We start from the raw sequence: 18546 nt of genomic DNA on the forward strand, positions 1-18546 counted from the left end.
GAGAGAAGTCTTCTTGCCTGCTAGACCAATCCACATGAATCACAATTGCTAGAGAGTGAATTACAAATCAGCCAAGAAAATTGACCCAAGTCTGGCGTGAGGGAAGGTATAATTGAGGACAGTGGCTCCAGACCACGCCACATCTGGATAAGTGTGAAGAGGGAAACATGACAGACAGCAGAGGAAGATCTTGAGAAGGATTAACCGCTACCCTTAGCTTATCCACTGGGGATAATTTGAAGCCTGCTTAAGGAGTGATGCCTCTCAGATAACCTGCTTCATCTTCTGCAGTCGCTGCTTGATCGAAGAGCAACAGGAGCAACCTACAGCTCAGTTGTGGTACAAGTGAATGTATCAAAAAGGCGACAGTCTCTTCCTTGGCAACAGCAGGAGATCTGGCAATGGATAGTCACAGTTGTGCTTTACTCAGGGCTTGTGTTGTAATATTCTGCTGAATAAAATGAAAATTGGCAAGCAGCAAGATTGGTCAATAAGAATTTTCCTAAATATACAACATTCCTGGAGGTTAGAATGCTCTTTCATGCACTGTATCTGGAATCCTGAATGCAGTTGAGCAGGCTACTTTGAAGCAACGCTATAGGAGAAATATCAAGTTCTTGTGGTGTAGTGATAGTTTCTCTACCTCTGAGCCAGGAGGCCCAGGTTCAAGTCCCATTTCTCCCAGCTATAATAATAGCTCTGACAGGTTAATTAGAAAATACCCATCACTGCATGTAATTCTGAAGCTTAGCCTAATGCTGAGGGGACAATGGATTTAAACGGCACTGCAGCAGTTGGTCTAATTCAAGCCCAATGAATAAACTGGAATTAAAGGCTAGTAACAGTAACCGTGAAAGCATTGCAATATCATGTGAAAAAATCCATCTGGTTCACAAATACCCTTTAGGAAAGGAAAACTGCCACCCTTACCTGGTCTGGCCTACATGTGACTCCAGACACAAATGTGGATTCCTCTTAACCCCCTCAGAAATAATTCAGCAAGCCACTCAGTTTCTGGGGCAATTGAAGGTGGACAACAAATGCTGATCCCAGTATTAGTCAGCATCTTCCAAACAGACAACCACTTCCATCTGGCAGAACAAGGGCAGGAGATATGAGAACAACATCACCTGCAAGTTCCTCTCCATCCACTCACCCTCCTTCACTGTCACTGGGTCAAAATCCTGGAATTCCCTCCCTAATGGCATTGTGGGTCTACCTACAGCACATGGACTGCAGTGGTTCAAGAAGGCAGCTCACCACCACCTTCTCAAAGGGCAACTGGCAAATTCTGGCCAGCCAGCACCACCCCATGACCTACCTGTGGTAAAGAGGATATATGTGTAATTCATACTCAGTAAATGACAAATCACAAAATCCCTAGTGTGGAAGCAGGCCATTCGGCCCACTGAAAGGGCAGCCCACCCTGTAATCCTGCATTTCCTATGGCTAATCCACAAAGATTGCAAATCTTTGGATTGTGGGAGGAAATGGAGCACTTGGGGGAAACCCACACAGACACAGGAAGAATGCGCAAACTCCACACAGACAGTCACCCGAGGCTGGAATCTAACTGGGTCCCTGGCGCTATGAGGCAGCAGCGCTGATCACTGAGCTGCCCTCCCATTGGCAGTAATCCTACAATAATCTTTTAAAGGAATACCTTAGTTTTTAGTTCTACTCAGAGAAATCTCAATGAAAGGAGAGAAGTGGTAATCCCATACACTTGAAAAAGTTCAATTTTATCCAACAAAACTTCAAGTGCAGCATTTTTGCCATTTCCTTCAAGGGATCATCTAATATCTCAAAAGTAGCAGTGCTACAGGGATGTAGAGGGACTGACTAAATTGTTTGACAGGGAGCCATTATGAACTATCAGTCACATTGTCACTTGTAGTTATTAATGGTGCACAGGAGGCATTTTGTTATATTAAATCACCTTGATGGTATAATAGGCTTAGTACTGTTGCATTAATAAGAAATCTCTCAGACTAACAGGCTCTCAATGAATTTCTATTCTCTCTAAATTTTGGATTAGTCATAAGCAATTAATATAGGCTTGTCCCAAGTTCTTGAACTGCTGTCACTGAAGTTAACATGGTGCTATTTAAAATCCAACCTGCTCGGTCATAGCCTTTTTTTCATGTTTCGTGGCTATTGATAGCAGAAGGGGGTGTACCTATTTTCTAGATGCTCAGATTTCCTGGCTTGATTATCAGCCTTTTTTACTTTGTATTTGTGTTCGACTGATCAATCACCCTAAAATATTCCAAATGGAAACCTCGCTGAATTCTAGTAGCCAGTAGTTGATGGTTCTGTGAAGACAGTCAGTTGGACTCCCTTACTGATGCAGTGGATGAATGCATTGCAGTCTGATCCAGGGCCATAGAAATGCCATAACTTCACTTTCTGACCGTGTAGTTAACTATTTCAGTCAAAAGGTGACACCAAGAACAACTTCGTAAGGATCCTACTCATTGACTACAGTTCAGCTTTCAACACTTCTATCCCCTTGAGACTGATTACTAAACTTAGTGATCTCGGACTAAGCGCCACTCTCTGCAACTGGATCCTCAGGCCTCCATCAGTGAAGATTCGGGATAACATTTCATCCCCACTAACATTCAACACTGCCGCCCCCTCAGAGGTATGTACTCCGCCCCCTACTGTACTCACTGTATACCCATGAGTGTGTCACCAAATACCAGATTAATGCCATTTAGAAGTTCGCTGATGACACCACCAGAGTCAGTCGAATCTCAGATGGCGACAAAACAGATTACAGATGAGAGGTGGAAGATTTGGAAAACTGGTGCACCTGAGAACAACCTAGCTCTCAATGCCAGCAAAACCAAGGAACTCATTATTGCCTTTTGGCAAGATGTTACTCATGCCCCCCTACACATTAACAGTACAGAGCTGGAACAAGTGGAGAGTGTCAAGCTCCTGGGAGTGGTAATTAACAATAAGCTTTCTTGGACTGATCATACGGATGCAGCTGAGAAAATTTGGCATAACAGTGAATACCCTTGCCAACTTTTATAGATGTGCCAGCGAGAGCATTCTGTTTAGATATATCAGTACTTGGTATGGTAACTGACTGGAGACTGTTACAGAGTGGTGAACTTGGCCTGGACACTGTCAAAGGCCAACCTCCCATCTATAGAATCCATCTTCCAGGCCCATTATCAAGGAAAGGCAGCCAGCATTCTCAAAGATCCATTCCACCCTGGTACTGCTTTTCTACAACCTCTACCATCGAGGAGAAAGTACAGCAGCCTGAACACCTGCACCAGCCAGTTTCGAAACTGTTTCTACCCTACTGTTAGAATAGACTCACAAACTCTTCGCAGTCCCCTGTACCTGTGTTTTTTGTTTTTGTCACTGTTTACCTACTATTTAGTTATCTATGCTATTTAACCATGATCTACCTGTATTGCTCTCAAGACCAAGCTTTTCACTGTACCTCGGCACACATGACAAGAAGTTAAATTGAATTCAAATGATACTCTTAGAGCCGTATAGCATAGAAACAGACCCTTCAGTCCAACTCGTCCAGGCCGACCAGATATCCCAAATTATTCTAGTCAGATTTGCCAGTTCTTGGCCCCTGTCCCTTTAAACCCGCCTATTCATATATCCCCTCAGATGCCTTTTAAACGTCGTGGTTGTACCAGCCTCCACCACCACCTTGGAAACTCATTCCATTCACACATCACCCTCTGTGTGAAAATGGTGCCCCTTTCGAATATTTCAAAGTTATAAGAAGAAGCTGCATAGGTTGGAGCTTTTTCCCCCCTGGCGTGTAGGAAGTTGAGAGGTGACCTTATGAAGTTTATAAAATCATGACAGGCATAGATAAGATGACTAGCAAAGGTCTTTTCCCAGGGTAAGGGAGTTTAAAACTGCAAGGTTTAAGGTGAGAAGTGAAAGATTTAAAAGGGACCGGAGGGTGGTGGGTATATTGAATGAACTGCCAGAGGAAATGATAGATGCAGGTATAATAGTTAAAAGACATTTGGACAGATACACAAATCAGAAAGATTTAGTGGGATATGGGCCAAACCCAGGCAAATGGGACTAGTTTAGTTTGGGAAACTTGGTTGGTTTGGAAGAGTTAGACTGAAGGGTCTGCTTCTGTGCTGTATGACTGTATAAATCTCTTAGCTGAAAAGGATTAGGACAAGTATACACTAATATAGTTCAAACAGGCATATATCATTGCAATAAACAGTGGCATCTTTAGACAATCAATTGCAGCAATTGCACCAATTATAATCTTCACTGTGGACATTATTACACATAAGGTGTGCAGTTTGTTTCTTAGCATCATGCACCAGTACAATAAGATACCAAGATCACTGGTATAGTATCTTAAACAACAGTATTGAAACGCCTCAAATTTGTGACCTTCCATCAAGAGGCTAATAACAAGATTAATTATAACCACAGCAAAGTTATGACTGCCAGGCAGAAAGAAAAGCTTGACAAATATATTTAACGTAATATCTCCTTGGAGCATTCCTTTAATTTTTTTCTAAAAATACATTTACTGGAGAAAGACTTTTCCTGTTGAATTAATTCATGAGTGTCCTACTTAATTCCTTTTCCCTCTCTGCAGTCTGCATGACTTTGACAAAAATACACTCTTGGATGGCCTGGAAATAATTACTGCACTGGAAGATTCCCTTGAAGAAACCCTGGAGTCCTTTTCAACAGAAGAAATGATGAAATTGCTAATAGGTATAATTCATGAATTAACACTCCTGATTGATGCTGCAGCCAAATCATTCCAAGCCTGGCTCAAAATGATTTAAAATGAGATCCACTCACTTCACCCCCAAGACAACAATCTATTATACATCTTAAGGATGGTACTAGAAGTTTGCTTAGTATTTATTCTCTTCAGATAGATAGATAGAGTTAAAAACAGAAAGAAAATGCATCCTCCAAAGCTGTAAGCAACACAAAGTTTTTAATATTGTTTGAAAGCTTGTGATAGAGCTTTTACAAGGTTACACTGTTTTGTCCACAGCAATTCCTCACAATTGGCCAAATCACCCCAAAGGTCACGGCATTAAGCACAAATAAGTGCTTGCAATCTTTTGTACTGTTTTAAAATAGAGAGAGTGGGAATCCTGACACACCTACAAAATAACCACAGCCCCACTCTGATTTCACCAGGAAGGTGAGCTTCCTTGCACTAGACTGATTCGAAGGCTTTCGTTTGTATGACTGAGGGAAAGTCTTTGTTCTGTGAACCAGTACAATTAGGCAGTGTTTAAAAAGTATTTAAGACAGGTACCTCATTCAGTTTATCAATACAACTGCAAATGGGTTTACCCACGTGTAGAAAGTTCCTTAAAAAAATTATATTGAGTAGTTGATGGATTTTATAGATATACAGTGGTCATTTCTCAAATTTAAATATTTATTAATTATAACATTTGGAAAATATCCATCAGCATCTTTATGCCTATAGAACAAAGTTTAAATGCATTGTACTGACAACAAATACATTCTTACACAAATTACTCTAAACCATCAAATTAAATTAGAAAACTAGCACAATTAAGAGCAATTTGCACCTGGATTTGTACAGTTCCCAAAAGTGAAACTCCATTTGGTCTTGTATACTGTGTATAGGTCCTGTAATGTTTACCAGTTTAAACTCTCAGTTTTGGAATGCTGACACCTGCCCTACTCTTAAAACAGAGCGACTAAATGACTGTTCAATTGCCAGGCCAAATCTCCCTTTCAAACCTTAGACCAAGTTGAAGCAATCTTAAATATAAACATAAATTCTCTTGGAGCTTCTGAGTCTGCTGTAAGTTGCTGTTGCAGACACACAGCAAATTTGAAGTACAGATCAAGATTGATCTCACTCCATCCATTAACTGGTTACATCTTCACTGCTTTCTTTTGGTACAGAAATGACAGATGAAGTTTTGGAAAAGGATGATATCGATAAAGATGGATATTTATCCTATTATGAATATATGCACTCTCAAAACAGAACAGCAAGTCCTACCACAATACTGGAGAAAAGCTCAAAAGAGAAAGTTTAACAACATCAAATCTGATGCAAAAAAACAGGAGGCAAAAATGTTCTTAGCAAGCAACTAAACTAATAAAAAGGGACTAATAATCGTGTATTCTATTTTAGAAATAATGTACTTTCATTAAAACACAGATGAGTGGCTAATTGACCATTGATCTTCAAGTCAGGACAAGATGTGTCCCCCAAACGCACCCTGCTGGGGGACTAGAGGTCGGATTAATTTCATTTGTGGTAGTCCATTTGAGGGCCAACCAAACTGACCAGGATCCAGTAGATCTGCCCCCTCCCCTGTGTAGGGAATGAAACAGCATGTTGCAGGTTATGCTGAAAGTTTATTTTACGTGCTGGGCTAGGGCAGGTAGGCCTTGGTAACTGGAGGGTAAATCTGCAGAGGCATTGAGGCCACAAGGGTTGTTAATGATCCTGACAGCCTGCTTTTGGAGCATTGAGGCTCCAGGGAGATATAATTCAGTTTACCATAAGGTGAGTGCCATTCCATAATGGGAGAATGCTGGTGGGATCAATAATAAATGGCTATCAGTGGGCCATAGGTGTTCCTGATATTATAGCCTTCTAGTCAGTACCTTTTCCTGAGACCCAAATCTAATGATCTGCTCATCTCAAACCTGTGTCTTTAAAGCAAAAACCTGACCATTTTCTTGCTTACAATGCTATGAATACAGACTAAGTCCAACCCCGCACTGCCCGGTTCTACCTCCTTCCAAAGATCCACAAGCCTGACCACCCTGGCCGACCCATTGTCTCAGCATGTTCCTGCCCCACTGAACTCATCTCTACCTATCTCGACACTGTCCTATCCCCCTTAGTCCAGGAACTCCCCACATCCGTTCGAGACACCACCCACGTCCTCCATCTCCTCCAAGACTTCAGTTTCCCCGGTCCCCAATGCCTCATCTTCTCCATGGATATCCAATCCCTCTACACCTCCATCCGCCATGACCAGGGCCTCCAAGCCCTCCGTTTTTTCCTCTCCAGACGTCCCCAACAGTACCCTTCCACCGACACTCTCATTCGTTTGGCCAAACTGGTCCTCTCCCTTAACAATTTCTCCTTTGAATCCTCCCACTTCCTCCAGACCAAAGGAGTAGCCATGGGCATATGTATGGGCCCCAGATATGCCTGTCTCTTTGTTGGCTATGTAGAACAGTTGATCTTCCGTAATTACACCGGCACCACTCCCCACCTCTTCCTCCGCTACACTGATGACTGCATTGGCGCCACCTTGTGCTCCCGCAAGGAGGTTGAGCAATTCATCAACTTCACCAACACAGTCCACCCTGACCTTAAAATTTACCTGGACCATCTCTTACACCTCCCTCCCCTTCCTGGACCTCTCCATCGCCATTAATGACTGACTTGACACTGACATTTTTTACAAACCCACTGACTCCCACAGCCACCTGGATTACATCTCTTTCCACCCTACCTCTTGCAAAAATGCCATCCCGTATTCCCAATTCCTCCACCTCCGCTGGATCTGTTCCCAGGAGGACCAGTTCCACCGCAGAACACACCAGATGGCCTCCTTTAGAGACCGCAATTTCCCTTCCCACGTGGTTAAAGATGCCCTCCAACGCATCTCGTCCACATCCCGCACCTCCGCCCTCAGACCCCACCCCTCCAACCGTAACAAGGACAGAACGCCCCTGGTGCTCACCTTCCACCCTACCAACCTTCGCATAAACCAAATCATCCGCCGACATTTCCGCCACCTCCAAACAGACCCCACCACTAGGGATATATTTCCCTCCCCACCCCTTTCCGCCTTCCGCAAAGACCGTTCCCTCTGCGACTACCTGGTCAGGTCCACGCCCCCATACAACCCACCCTTCCATCCTGGCAATTTCCCCTGCCACCGCAGGAACTGTTTAACCTGCACCCACACCTCCTCCCTCACCTCTATCCAAGGTCCTAAAGGAGCCTTCCACATCCAAAGTTTTACTTGCAAATCCACTAATATCACTTATTGTATCCGTTGCTCCCGTTGTGGTCTCCTCTACATTGGGGAGACTGTGCGCCTCCTAGCAGTGTGCGTTAGGGAACATCTCCGCGACACCCGCACCAATCAACCACACCGCCCCGTGGCCCAACATTTCAACTCCCCCTCCCACTCTGCCAAGGACATGGAGGTCCTGGGCCTCCTTCACCGCCGCTCCCTCACCACCAGACGCCTGGAGGAAGAACGCCTCATCTTCTGCATCGGAACACTTCAACCCCAGGGCATCAATGTGGACTTCAACGGTTTCCTCATTTCCCCTTCCCCCACCTCAACCTAGTTCTAAACTTCCAGCTCAGCACTGTCCCCATGGCTTATCCGGACTTGTCCTACCTGCCTATCTCCTTTTCCGCCTATCTCCTTTTCCACCTATCCACTCCACCCTCTCCTCCCTGACCTATCACCTTCATCCCCTCCCCCACTCACCCATTGTACTCTAAGCTACTTTCTCCCCACCCCCACCCTCCTCTAGCTTATCTCTCCACACTTCAGGCTCACTGCCTTTATTTCTGATGAAGGGCTTTTGCCCGAAACGTCGATTTCGAAGCTCCTTGGATGCTGCCTGAACTGCTGTGCTCTTCCAGCACCACTAATCCAGAATCTGGTTTCCAGCATCTGCAGTCATTGTTTTTACCTAAGTCCAACCCAGCCCATTCCTTCAGGAGACAAAACGGGAGATTTGGTAATACACTATTCTCATTGTATTTTTGAAAACATTTCTCTTGATAGTCTTTTCAAACTGGTTTGCTCCATGGTGCTCAGCTTTCGAGTAGAGTATGCAACAAAACCCCACTTTGAGAACATTTATATCAAGTGAGCGCAAGTACTCAAACAGGAACCAGGATAATGAGTACAATATGAATTGTCATAGAAACAAAATCAATCACTGAGGACATAATTTGATTTACTTGAAGGAAAGAATTAAAAGTGGCAATTAAGTCTTCAAAGAGATAATTCCTGTGTGAAGCTAGCACCAGCACTAACATATCCTGGTTGTGTTCACATTTCTTCAATTTCAATAAACTAAATATATACATGTTTTAAATCATCTGCTCTGCAAATGTCAGAGGAATAAGTGACTGCATTCCTACATTGCTCCTCAAACTTCATATCCTCCATCACCAACATCTTGTTTTGCTGTTTTCTTGAATCAGATACTCTTCAATATTCCTCCACAATAATTGCCTGTTTCAGCCACTGTATTAGCTTATCAGCTGCTAAACCCCTCATCCATCATCCTGACACCTTCAGAGTTAAGTATTCTAATTGGCTTCTGGCTGTGTTCTGATTTTGTAACTCCCAACATTTAAGTTCAACTCCCTGCATTACCATAGTCGTCTCAAATCTACAACTTCGTAAACATAAAAATGTTCTGAGAACTCAGTGATCCTTCAATTCTGGTGCTTGTGCATCCCCAGCTGAATCATAAACATTCAGCTTTCTACATCATGTATGGTCCTTAAACTCATCTACTTTAATGCACCTGTCCTAATATCCTTTTATGTGCCTTGGGTTCAAACTTTTATTTTCTAACTCTTCTATGAAGCGCTTGGTATGATTGACACATTAAAGGTTAACCATAAGTCCACGGAGACAACAAACTGGCTGAACAATTCTAGCTACCCTGCTGAAGTAATGCTACATTATCGGTTTCCGACCCTTACAGAGTTTGATATCCTATAAAATCTGCATTTTTTTTTAGCATCCATTTTCATTTCATAACAATAATTTTCTTTAGAAGGTTTCCTTGATGGCTCAGCCTGTGTCTAAACCAGATAAATCAACTTCTGACCACCCCACACACCCCCTCCAAATTTGGTGCAAGCTGAGTTAATCTGTCTGTGACAGTGATAGTATGATTGTATAGTGCCACTGGTCATGGCGTACAGTCCAAGGCTGTTTCCTTTTTGGACATCAATATCACATGCATAACCTGTGGTCAAGTCTCTCACATGAAGAAAGATTGAGTAGATTGGAATCTAGAAGAATGTGGGGTGGTGGGGGAACTTTTATAGATACATAAAATTATGGAGGGAATAGGTAAGAAAGAAGCAGGGAGGTTGTTTCTATTCACAGGTGAAACTAGAACTCATAGCCTCAAATTAAGGGTGGGGGGGGAAGATTTAGGACTGAATGGAGGAGGAACTTCACCCAAAGGGTTGTAAATCTATGCAAATACCCTGCTCAGTGAATGTTTTTAAGGATAGATAGATTTTTGAACATTAAAATAATTAAGAGTTTTGGTGAGTGGGCAGCTATGTGGAACTGAGTCCATAAAAGGATCAACCATGATCTTATTGAATGGTGACACAGAATTAATGGGCCAGATGGCCTACTCCTGCCCCTATTTCTTCTGTTCTTATGAATATAAAAGCAGCGATATTCTTCCGAGGCACGATAAGGCTCTGGTCAGACCGCATTTGGATATAGTGCACAGTTTTGGGCCCTATATCTCAGGAAGGATGTACTGGCCCTGAAGCGACCTCAGGGGAAGTTCACGCGAATGGTCCCAGGAACGAAAAGCTTGACATATGAAGAAAGTTTGAGAACTTTGGGCCTATACTCAATAGAGTTTAGAGGGGTGAGAAGGGATCTAACTGAAACATATGGAATACTGAATGGCCTGGACAAAGTAGATGTTGAGATGTTTCCATTGGTAGGGAAGACTAGGACCCGAGGCGACCTTTTAAAAACAGAGATAAGGAGAAATGTCAACAGAGAGTAGTGAATGTATGGAATTTATTGCCATCGAAGGCTGTGGAGGCCAGGTCATTGTGCATATATAAGACTGAGATAGATAGGTTCTTGAGATCAAGGGGACCGAAGGTCATGGGGAAAACGTGGGAGAATGGGGTTGAGCAATTTATCAGCCATGATTAAATGGCAGAGCAGACCTAATTTCTGCTCCCATAGCTTATGGTCTTATGAAGTGTTAGCTTGGATCAGTGGTATATGGCTGACTCCAAGACAGGAAATTGCAGTACTTGAACATTCAATCACATCTGACTTTTCAGTTCAGTATTGAGGGAGTGCTATATTGTGCTGTATTTTGGATGAGACATTACATTGAGGCAACTACCTGTTGATCAAGGTGAATGTAAAAGACCCCACAACACTATGAAGAGTAACTAAATTCTTCTTAAGAGCTAGTCTCACTCCATTCCTCAACTAGCATTAATAAAACCTGAACAACTTATCATTTAGCTCATTGCTGTTTGGAGAGTGAGCTGTGTGTGAACCAGGCCTGAATCAGAAAAAGCACATCTAAAAATGTTAATCAGTGGCTTTAAAGCACTCTGGGACATGTAAGACTCTATAAATCCCTAGTCACTTGCCATCACATCTTACCTATTGTGATTGTTTGATTCTCGTGGTTCTTAGTGATACAGCTTATAAATCCAATTCAAAAACTGAGCTTGTATCAACTTACATCAGAGTATCAGTCATTTGGTCTGTCGTGATTGTTGCTGGCTGTTTGAAAGCGTTAACCAAATAGTCTTAGATCCTTGACCAGATCCCTTCAAATATAGGATGTGCAAAGTTTCAAAAAATTCTATGCTTTTTTTTTAAACGTACTGATCGTTCTTCTCCCCTATCCACACAAGGTTGAAGCTGAGCTATCAGGGTTAATAATTTGTTTTAATAGTTATTTTTTCAGAGCACTGTCACCCCCCTCACATTGTGGTATTAACTATAAAAGCTATAACTTAAATCCTCATCTGCATGTTGAGCATGTCTCTACTTAACTAAATCTAAATGTTTGCTGTACATGCACATAGAAAGTTTGGCAAAGTACACAGAATGCTTCAGAGTAGGGTAAAGACACAAATCATTGAATACACAGCCATTACAGTTAACAAGGCATTCATTCCTCAGTATGATCTTGGTTCATCTGTTGATACAAGTATCCAGTTATTACCTTAAAAAAAAGGGCAACTTTTAAGACTAGCCAGAATGAAAAAAAACTATTTAAATCAAATCTAAATTAAATGTGTTTTGTACAGTGAACAATTATATGCTAATTTGTAATAGATTATAATTAGATATGAAACTCTTTTAAAACGTCCATCTCCTACTAAAAGATTAGTCCCTCTTAGGCAGCAGTGGATATTCAGTCATCAACAGACCCTTCTCGTACAAAGCAGCCGCTAAGGAAATCTGTGGAAAGAAGGAAAGCACAAAGGCTGCACAGTTAGGAAGATTTTCCAGCCTTTTTGTTTATAAAAGATCATTTATTATCTGATGACTCAGTGAGTTTACCCAATAAACAGCACTCACATTAAACACTAACACTGTTTACGCGAACCCTTGGGCAGTGCAAAGATATCTGCCTTATGACAATAACATTATTGCAATAGCATGGGTTCCCATTTGAGTGTGCTATTTGGGCTAGAAGGATTGGTGGTTATTGACAGAGGATGAGACTACACTCTGTAGGTTTGAAGGCAAACAGCATCAGTACAAATAATTCTGCCTCTACCCTCACTGCCCCACAAAGTCAGCAATTTTAAGACGAGGAGGGTGGAAAAAATATACTGACAAAGAAAATTACTTATTTCATAATTTCATTGAAAATTTTGCATTGTGCAATATTTGTTTACAGAATATAAATATCAACCTGAGTTAGCTAAAATTAGTTATGTGATGAGTGTTGTCTGCATTAATGAAAACAATGTGCACTCCTAGTAAAAAGATTTCCTATGCAAAAATACAATTCTTGCAAAAAAAGTTTTACACCACAAAATAAAACTGCGTTAAAACAGCATTATTCTATAAGTGGGATCAGATGAGCCAATGGGCCGAGGACCGACAGATGGAGTTTAACGTAGATAAATGTGAGGTGTTGCATTTTGGAAAGGCAAATCAGGGCACCTTATGCACCTAATGATAAAGTCCTGGGGAGTGTTGCTGAACAAAGAGACCTTGGAGTGCAGGTTCATAGTTCCGTGAAAGTGGAGTCTCAGGTAGATGGGACAGAAAAGAAGGCGTTTCGTATGCTTTCCTTTAGATTAGATTACTTACAGCATGGAAACAGCCCTTTTGGCCCAACAAGTCCACACCGACCCTCCGAAAAGCAACCCACCCAGACCCATTCCCCTAAATTTACCTGTTCACCTAACACTACGGGCAATTTAGCATGGCCAATTCACCTAACCTGCACATTTTTGGACTGTGGGAGGAAACTGGAGCACCCGGAGGAAACCCACGCAGACACTGGGAGAATGTGCAAACTCCATATAGACAGTTGCATAAGGCAGGAATTGAACCCAGGTATCTGGTGATATGAGGCAGCAGTGCTAACCACTGTGCCACCGTGCTGGGATCAGAGAAATGGGTTTAGGAGTTGGGAGGTCATATTGCGACTGTACAGGACATTGGTTAGGCCATTTTTGGACTATTGTATGCAATTCTAGTCTCCGTCCTATAGGATAAATGTTGTGAAACTTGAAAGGGTTGGAGAGTTTGAGCTATAGGGAGAGTGTGAATTGGCTGGGGCTGTTTTCCCTGGAGTGTCAGAGACTGAGGGGTGACCTTATAGAGGTTTACAAAATCATGAGGGGCAATGGATAGGGTTAATAGACAAGGTCTTTTCCCTGGGTTGGGGGGAGTCCAGAACTAGATAGCATAGGTTTAGGGGGAGAGGGAAAAGATATAAATGAGACCGAAGGAGCAACTTTTTCACTCAGAGGGTGGTGCGTGTATGGAATGAGCTGCCAGAGGAAGTGGTGGAGGCTGGTACAATTACAACATTTAAAAGGCACGTGGATGGGTATATGAATAGGAAGGGTTTATACAAATATGGGCCATGTGCTGGCAAATAGGACTATATTAATTTAGGACATCAGGTCGACAAGGACAAGTTGGATCAAAGGGTCTGTTTCCACGTTGTACATCTCTATGCCTCTAAGTAACAGCTTGCTGAAAATCCTTTACATGACCCTCGCTTTAACCTTAAAGCATTAAACCAACTAAAGCTACCTGCTGAATATGAGGGACTGAATTATATAATACCTGCATCTGTATCTAATCTTTGTGACAAATGAGTGTGAGTGAAACTACATTATCTATAGAATAGAGTGAGAGTAAATCATTTTATTACAACTAACAAAAACACATGCTACTGGGCATATTTGACATTGGGACACTCGCTCTGAGGGTTATAAATGAGACACCTCTTACAGGGAATAAAGTATTTTTGTTTGTGACAATCATCATAGCTTCAATAAGTTGTTAGGTTGAATAGGAACAATTTTAACTGCTCCCCTGATGGCTTAGTGTATAGATGTTTGAGATACTATTGAGCCAAAGAGCCTGATTGGTATGCTAGTAGTCTCGTTTAGTGGATTCACCAGTTGACACCTCATTTTTAGATATGATCCTGGCATGTTTGCCTGCACTCTCCATTGAGCCAGCAGTGATGGTAACATTTGAGCGGTGGAATATGTGGGCAATGAGGTTGCAAATAGTGCTACAGTACAATTCTGCTGCTGTTGATGGCCCACAGTGCTTCATGGATACCCAGTCTTGAGTTGTTAGATCGGTTTAAAGTCTGTCCCATTTAGCATGTAACACAACTCAATGGAAGGTAACACAGTCTGAAAGTAGGACTTCATCTCCACACAAACTCTGTGGTGGTCACTCTTACCAATATTATCAAGGACAGACACATCTGCAGCCGGCAGATTGGTAAGGACGAAATCAAGTATGCTTTTCCCTCTTGTTGGTTCCTTCACCATCTGCCACAGACCTAGTCTAGCAGCTATGTCCTTTAGAATTCATCCAGCTTTGAGTTCTAATTTCAGTCTTCTACTGGAAAAAGTTTTGGAATTTAGTTTATCTAAATCTTCTAAAATGTTGAATGCCTCTTAAATCGTCACTTAACATTCTCTAGACTTTTCATACACCTAGAATCATTTATAAAACGGTGTGAGAGGTGATGGCCCAGTAGTCTTATTGTTAATCCAGGTGATGTTCTGGGGACTTGGGTTCAAATCCCGCTACGGGGGATATGATGGAATTGGAATTCAATTAAAAAGTCTGGAATTAAGAAACCCTTGTTGATTGTCAGTAAAACCCATCTGGCTCACTAATGCCAGGGAAACTGGCATCCTTACCTGGTCTAACCTACATGTGACTTCAGACCCACAGCAATTCGGTTAACTCTTAACTGCCCTCTGGGCAATTAGGGATGAGCAATAAATGAGTAATCAACTCTGCAAAAAAATGTCCCCTGGTTAGGGAAAACATTTATTATGTCGTGGCACTGGTCTACTTTAATACAAATGTTCCTTAACCATTTATGTTCTTCACATCATTCAGTTATCTCTTATTCCGACTCATTGGCAGAAATCCAACTGTATCCCTCATCTCAGCTATTTTCTCTCTCAGCTCTCCCATAATCTTGGTGAAATAGTGACACCATCTCCTGTGTAGTGACATGACCGACTTTACTGGAGTGAAACAAGAGATGTGAGTCTGGGTGAGCTTTTCCACTTCAAATGATCACAGTCCATTCAGATCCTATCCTCGTTAACGGAGTACATTTTCGAGCAGCAGTGAGCAGCTAGTGACAGGACCTTGATGGCTCCTTCCATCTTATCACTGTGCCAAATTTGATCATCGAGTTAGGAAAAGATCCATTATATACGTGCTAGCTCTGTAAATGAAACTATTTATTGCCACTTAGAAACAAAATACTTTGGATGCTGGAAACAAAATGCTGCAGATAGTCAGTAGATCAGGCAGCATTAATGGTTAGAGAACGAGTTAACTTTTCAGGTCAAAAGCCTTCAATGACCCAACATTTCCTATTCACATTTACTCTCTTTCTCAGGAGATGATGATCCCTTCCAAATACTCTAGTGTTAAAAAAAAATTACATCACACTTGGAAAATGAAAAATCTAAACGGAGCAGAGCAGTGAAAAGTTCAAGGAGTACAAACACACAAATCACAAAATTGAGACAGTTTAGTAAAGTTCTAACAAAACCAAACCAAACAGTACAAAGAGGCCATTTATTTCTAGAGGGGCAGTTTAAAAAGTAGAAAAGTTTAACAGACTTGTTCTGAATCTTGGTTAGATGACACTTGGACACTGTTCTGGTTGCTGTATTATTTAAAAAAACAATAAAGCCACTGACCAGCTATCAAACAGAATTACTGGGGTAAAGTTGTACACATCGAGAACGAACAGAAAGTGGTTCACTTTTCTCTTGAAAGGAGGTTGCGGGATGACATGGTAGAGGACTTTAAAATGATAAAACATTCTAATATTAGTAGGGAGAAGAAGATGAGACAGAAAGAGAGGGGAGACAGTAAGTGCATGTACATATGTGTGAGAGAGAGACAGACAGAGAAAGAGATGAGTTTTTGTGGAAGCTGTAAAATCAGAGGCATCAACACAAGATAAAACAAACTAAATGGGGCATTCGGGAAAAAAAAACTTCCTTCCAGAGAGTAATGAAAATGCAGGACTTGTGTCCAAGGGAAAGTTAGACAAGCAAATAAAGAATAGAAGGCTACGCTGAGGAAGTTTGAAAGGATGGTTTCAAAGTAAAGTATAAACATTGGCCTGTTTGGTTAAGCGGTTTCTGTCTTACACATTCAATATAATTCTACATAAATCCCAACCCACATCCTTATTATAACACAGATGGAGTCATTGCAGTTTAAATCAGGGACCTTAACACAGATTATACAAGCAAATAATTTCTAGGTTTGATCTTTACCATATTCAAAAAATGTCATACCTTGTCATCCAGACTTCCAGCTGGAAGACTATCAACTTTTATATATTGTGGGTATGAACAAAGCAGGAGCTCTACCCCATCAGCAAGCTGCAAGAGAAATATAACAATTTTTTTTGCAGTAACATTTTTATTCATTAGTTCTGTATGCACTTTCGACATACTGCCTAGAGAAAATTAAAGCAGGAAGGTTCATTTCCAGATGTTTCGTTACCCTACTAGGTAACATCTTCAGTGGACCTCGGGCGAAGCAATCCTGAAAATTCCTGCTTTCTATTTATATGTTTGGGTTGGTGATGTCATTTCCTGTGGTGAAGTCACTTCCTGTTCCTTTTCTCAGGGGGTGGTAGATAGGGTCGAACTCTGTGTGTTTGTTGATACAGTTTGTCTATCAACAAACATCAAGTTAGACCCCATTTACCACCCCTGAGAAAAGGAACAGGAAGTGACTTCACCACAGGAAATGACATCACCACCCCAAAGAAACCCAAACATATAAATAGAAAGTAGGAATTTTCAGCATTGCTTCGCCTGAGGCCCACTGAAGATGTTAGCTAGTAGGTAATGAAATGCCTGGAAATGAAATTTTCAGCTCAGCGAGCAAACCTACATCCAAAACCCCAACCTGAGCTACAAATCTTCTCAAAACTTGCTGAAATTAAAGCAAACTAGTAAATGACTCCAGCAATCATTTCCTAGTCATTCTGTAGTGACAAGGAAATTTTGAAAGAAAATTTCCATGAAAATGAGCTTTTTAAAAAACGTATTATGGTAAACTAATTTATGATCAATCTGTACAATTTATCTTACCTCTGGATCAATTTCTATGCATTTTTCTTCTTCCTTGTGATAATCTCTGGAATTTTCTATTGTGTAGTACAGCAATATGCTGCCATTCTCACCACATAATCTACCGAGCAAAACATACAATCATATCAGTTAGCATTCGGGTCACATCAAAGGATTATGAGTTGGGGATAAATAATAGAATGCTTTTAACTATGAAAGCTAGACCTTCACCTGACGAAAGAGCAGCACTCTGGAAGCTTGTGATTTCAAATAAACCTGTTGCATTATAACCTGGTGTCGTATGACTTCTGACTTTGTTACTACAATGTATCACTCTCCCTACTGCTGATAGATAATTCTGGTGTAACATGAAACTATACCTATCTCTAGTAATAGCTAAATGCGCTGAAACATGAAGTGTCTCTGGGACCAAATGACCTGCAGGGCCCTAAAAGAAATAGCTGCAGAAATTGTGGAGGAATTTTCCAAAATTTCTTACTTTCTGGAAGATACTCAGCAGATTGGAAAATTGCTAATGTAACCATTTCATTCAAGGACAGAAGACAGTAGGAAGCTGCAGAAATGTTGGCTTTTAATGCAATACAAAAATGGCTCAGTATTACTGCAGCTCTACAGGGCCTTGGTGAGACCACATCCCGTAGCAGCTCAGATGTGCTAAATTATACAAATGCTGAAATTAAGACAACTATGCAGTGAAGGCATAGCAGCATTAATGGAGGTTTTTAATCTTAACATAGACTGGGAAAGACAGACGAGCACCTGCCAGAAAGAGCACGTCTAGTTTCCTGCTGCAATGCAGGAAGAGAGAGCGAGCATGAGAACAAACAGAGGAAGGCAAGTCTGGAGTAGTCATCATTCGGAGATGCCGGTGTTGGACTGGGGTGTACAAAGTTAAAAATCACACAACACCA

The 18546-nt window shown here is 41.6% G+C and overlaps 1 protein-coding gene across 1 annotated transcript in view; it reads right to left on the minus strand.

The window, feature by feature from the left end:
• Positions 1-11698: 11698 nt before the first annotated feature.
• riox1 (ribosomal oxygenase 1) overlaps positions 11699-18546 on the minus strand; it is a 57124-nt gene continuing 50276 nt past the window's right edge. The window contains exons 13-15 of the mRNA XM_072580499.1: positions 17636-17735; positions 16829-16915; positions 11699-12236 (exon numbers count right to left, since the gene is read on the minus strand). Coding sequence (XP_072436600.1) covers positions 12162-12236; positions 16829-16915; positions 17636-17735 — 262 coding nt within the window. The 3' untranslated portion in view covers positions 11699-12161. The remainder of the gene's footprint in view (positions 12237-16828; positions 16916-17635; positions 17736-18546) is intronic.

Source organism: Chiloscyllium punctatum, chromosome 11, assembly GCF_047496795.1.
Source record: "Chiloscyllium punctatum isolate Juve2018m chromosome 11, sChiPun1.3, whole genome shotgun sequence".
Lineage (NCBI taxonomy): Eukaryota > Metazoa > Chordata > Chondrichthyes > Orectolobiformes > Hemiscylliidae > Chiloscyllium > Chiloscyllium punctatum.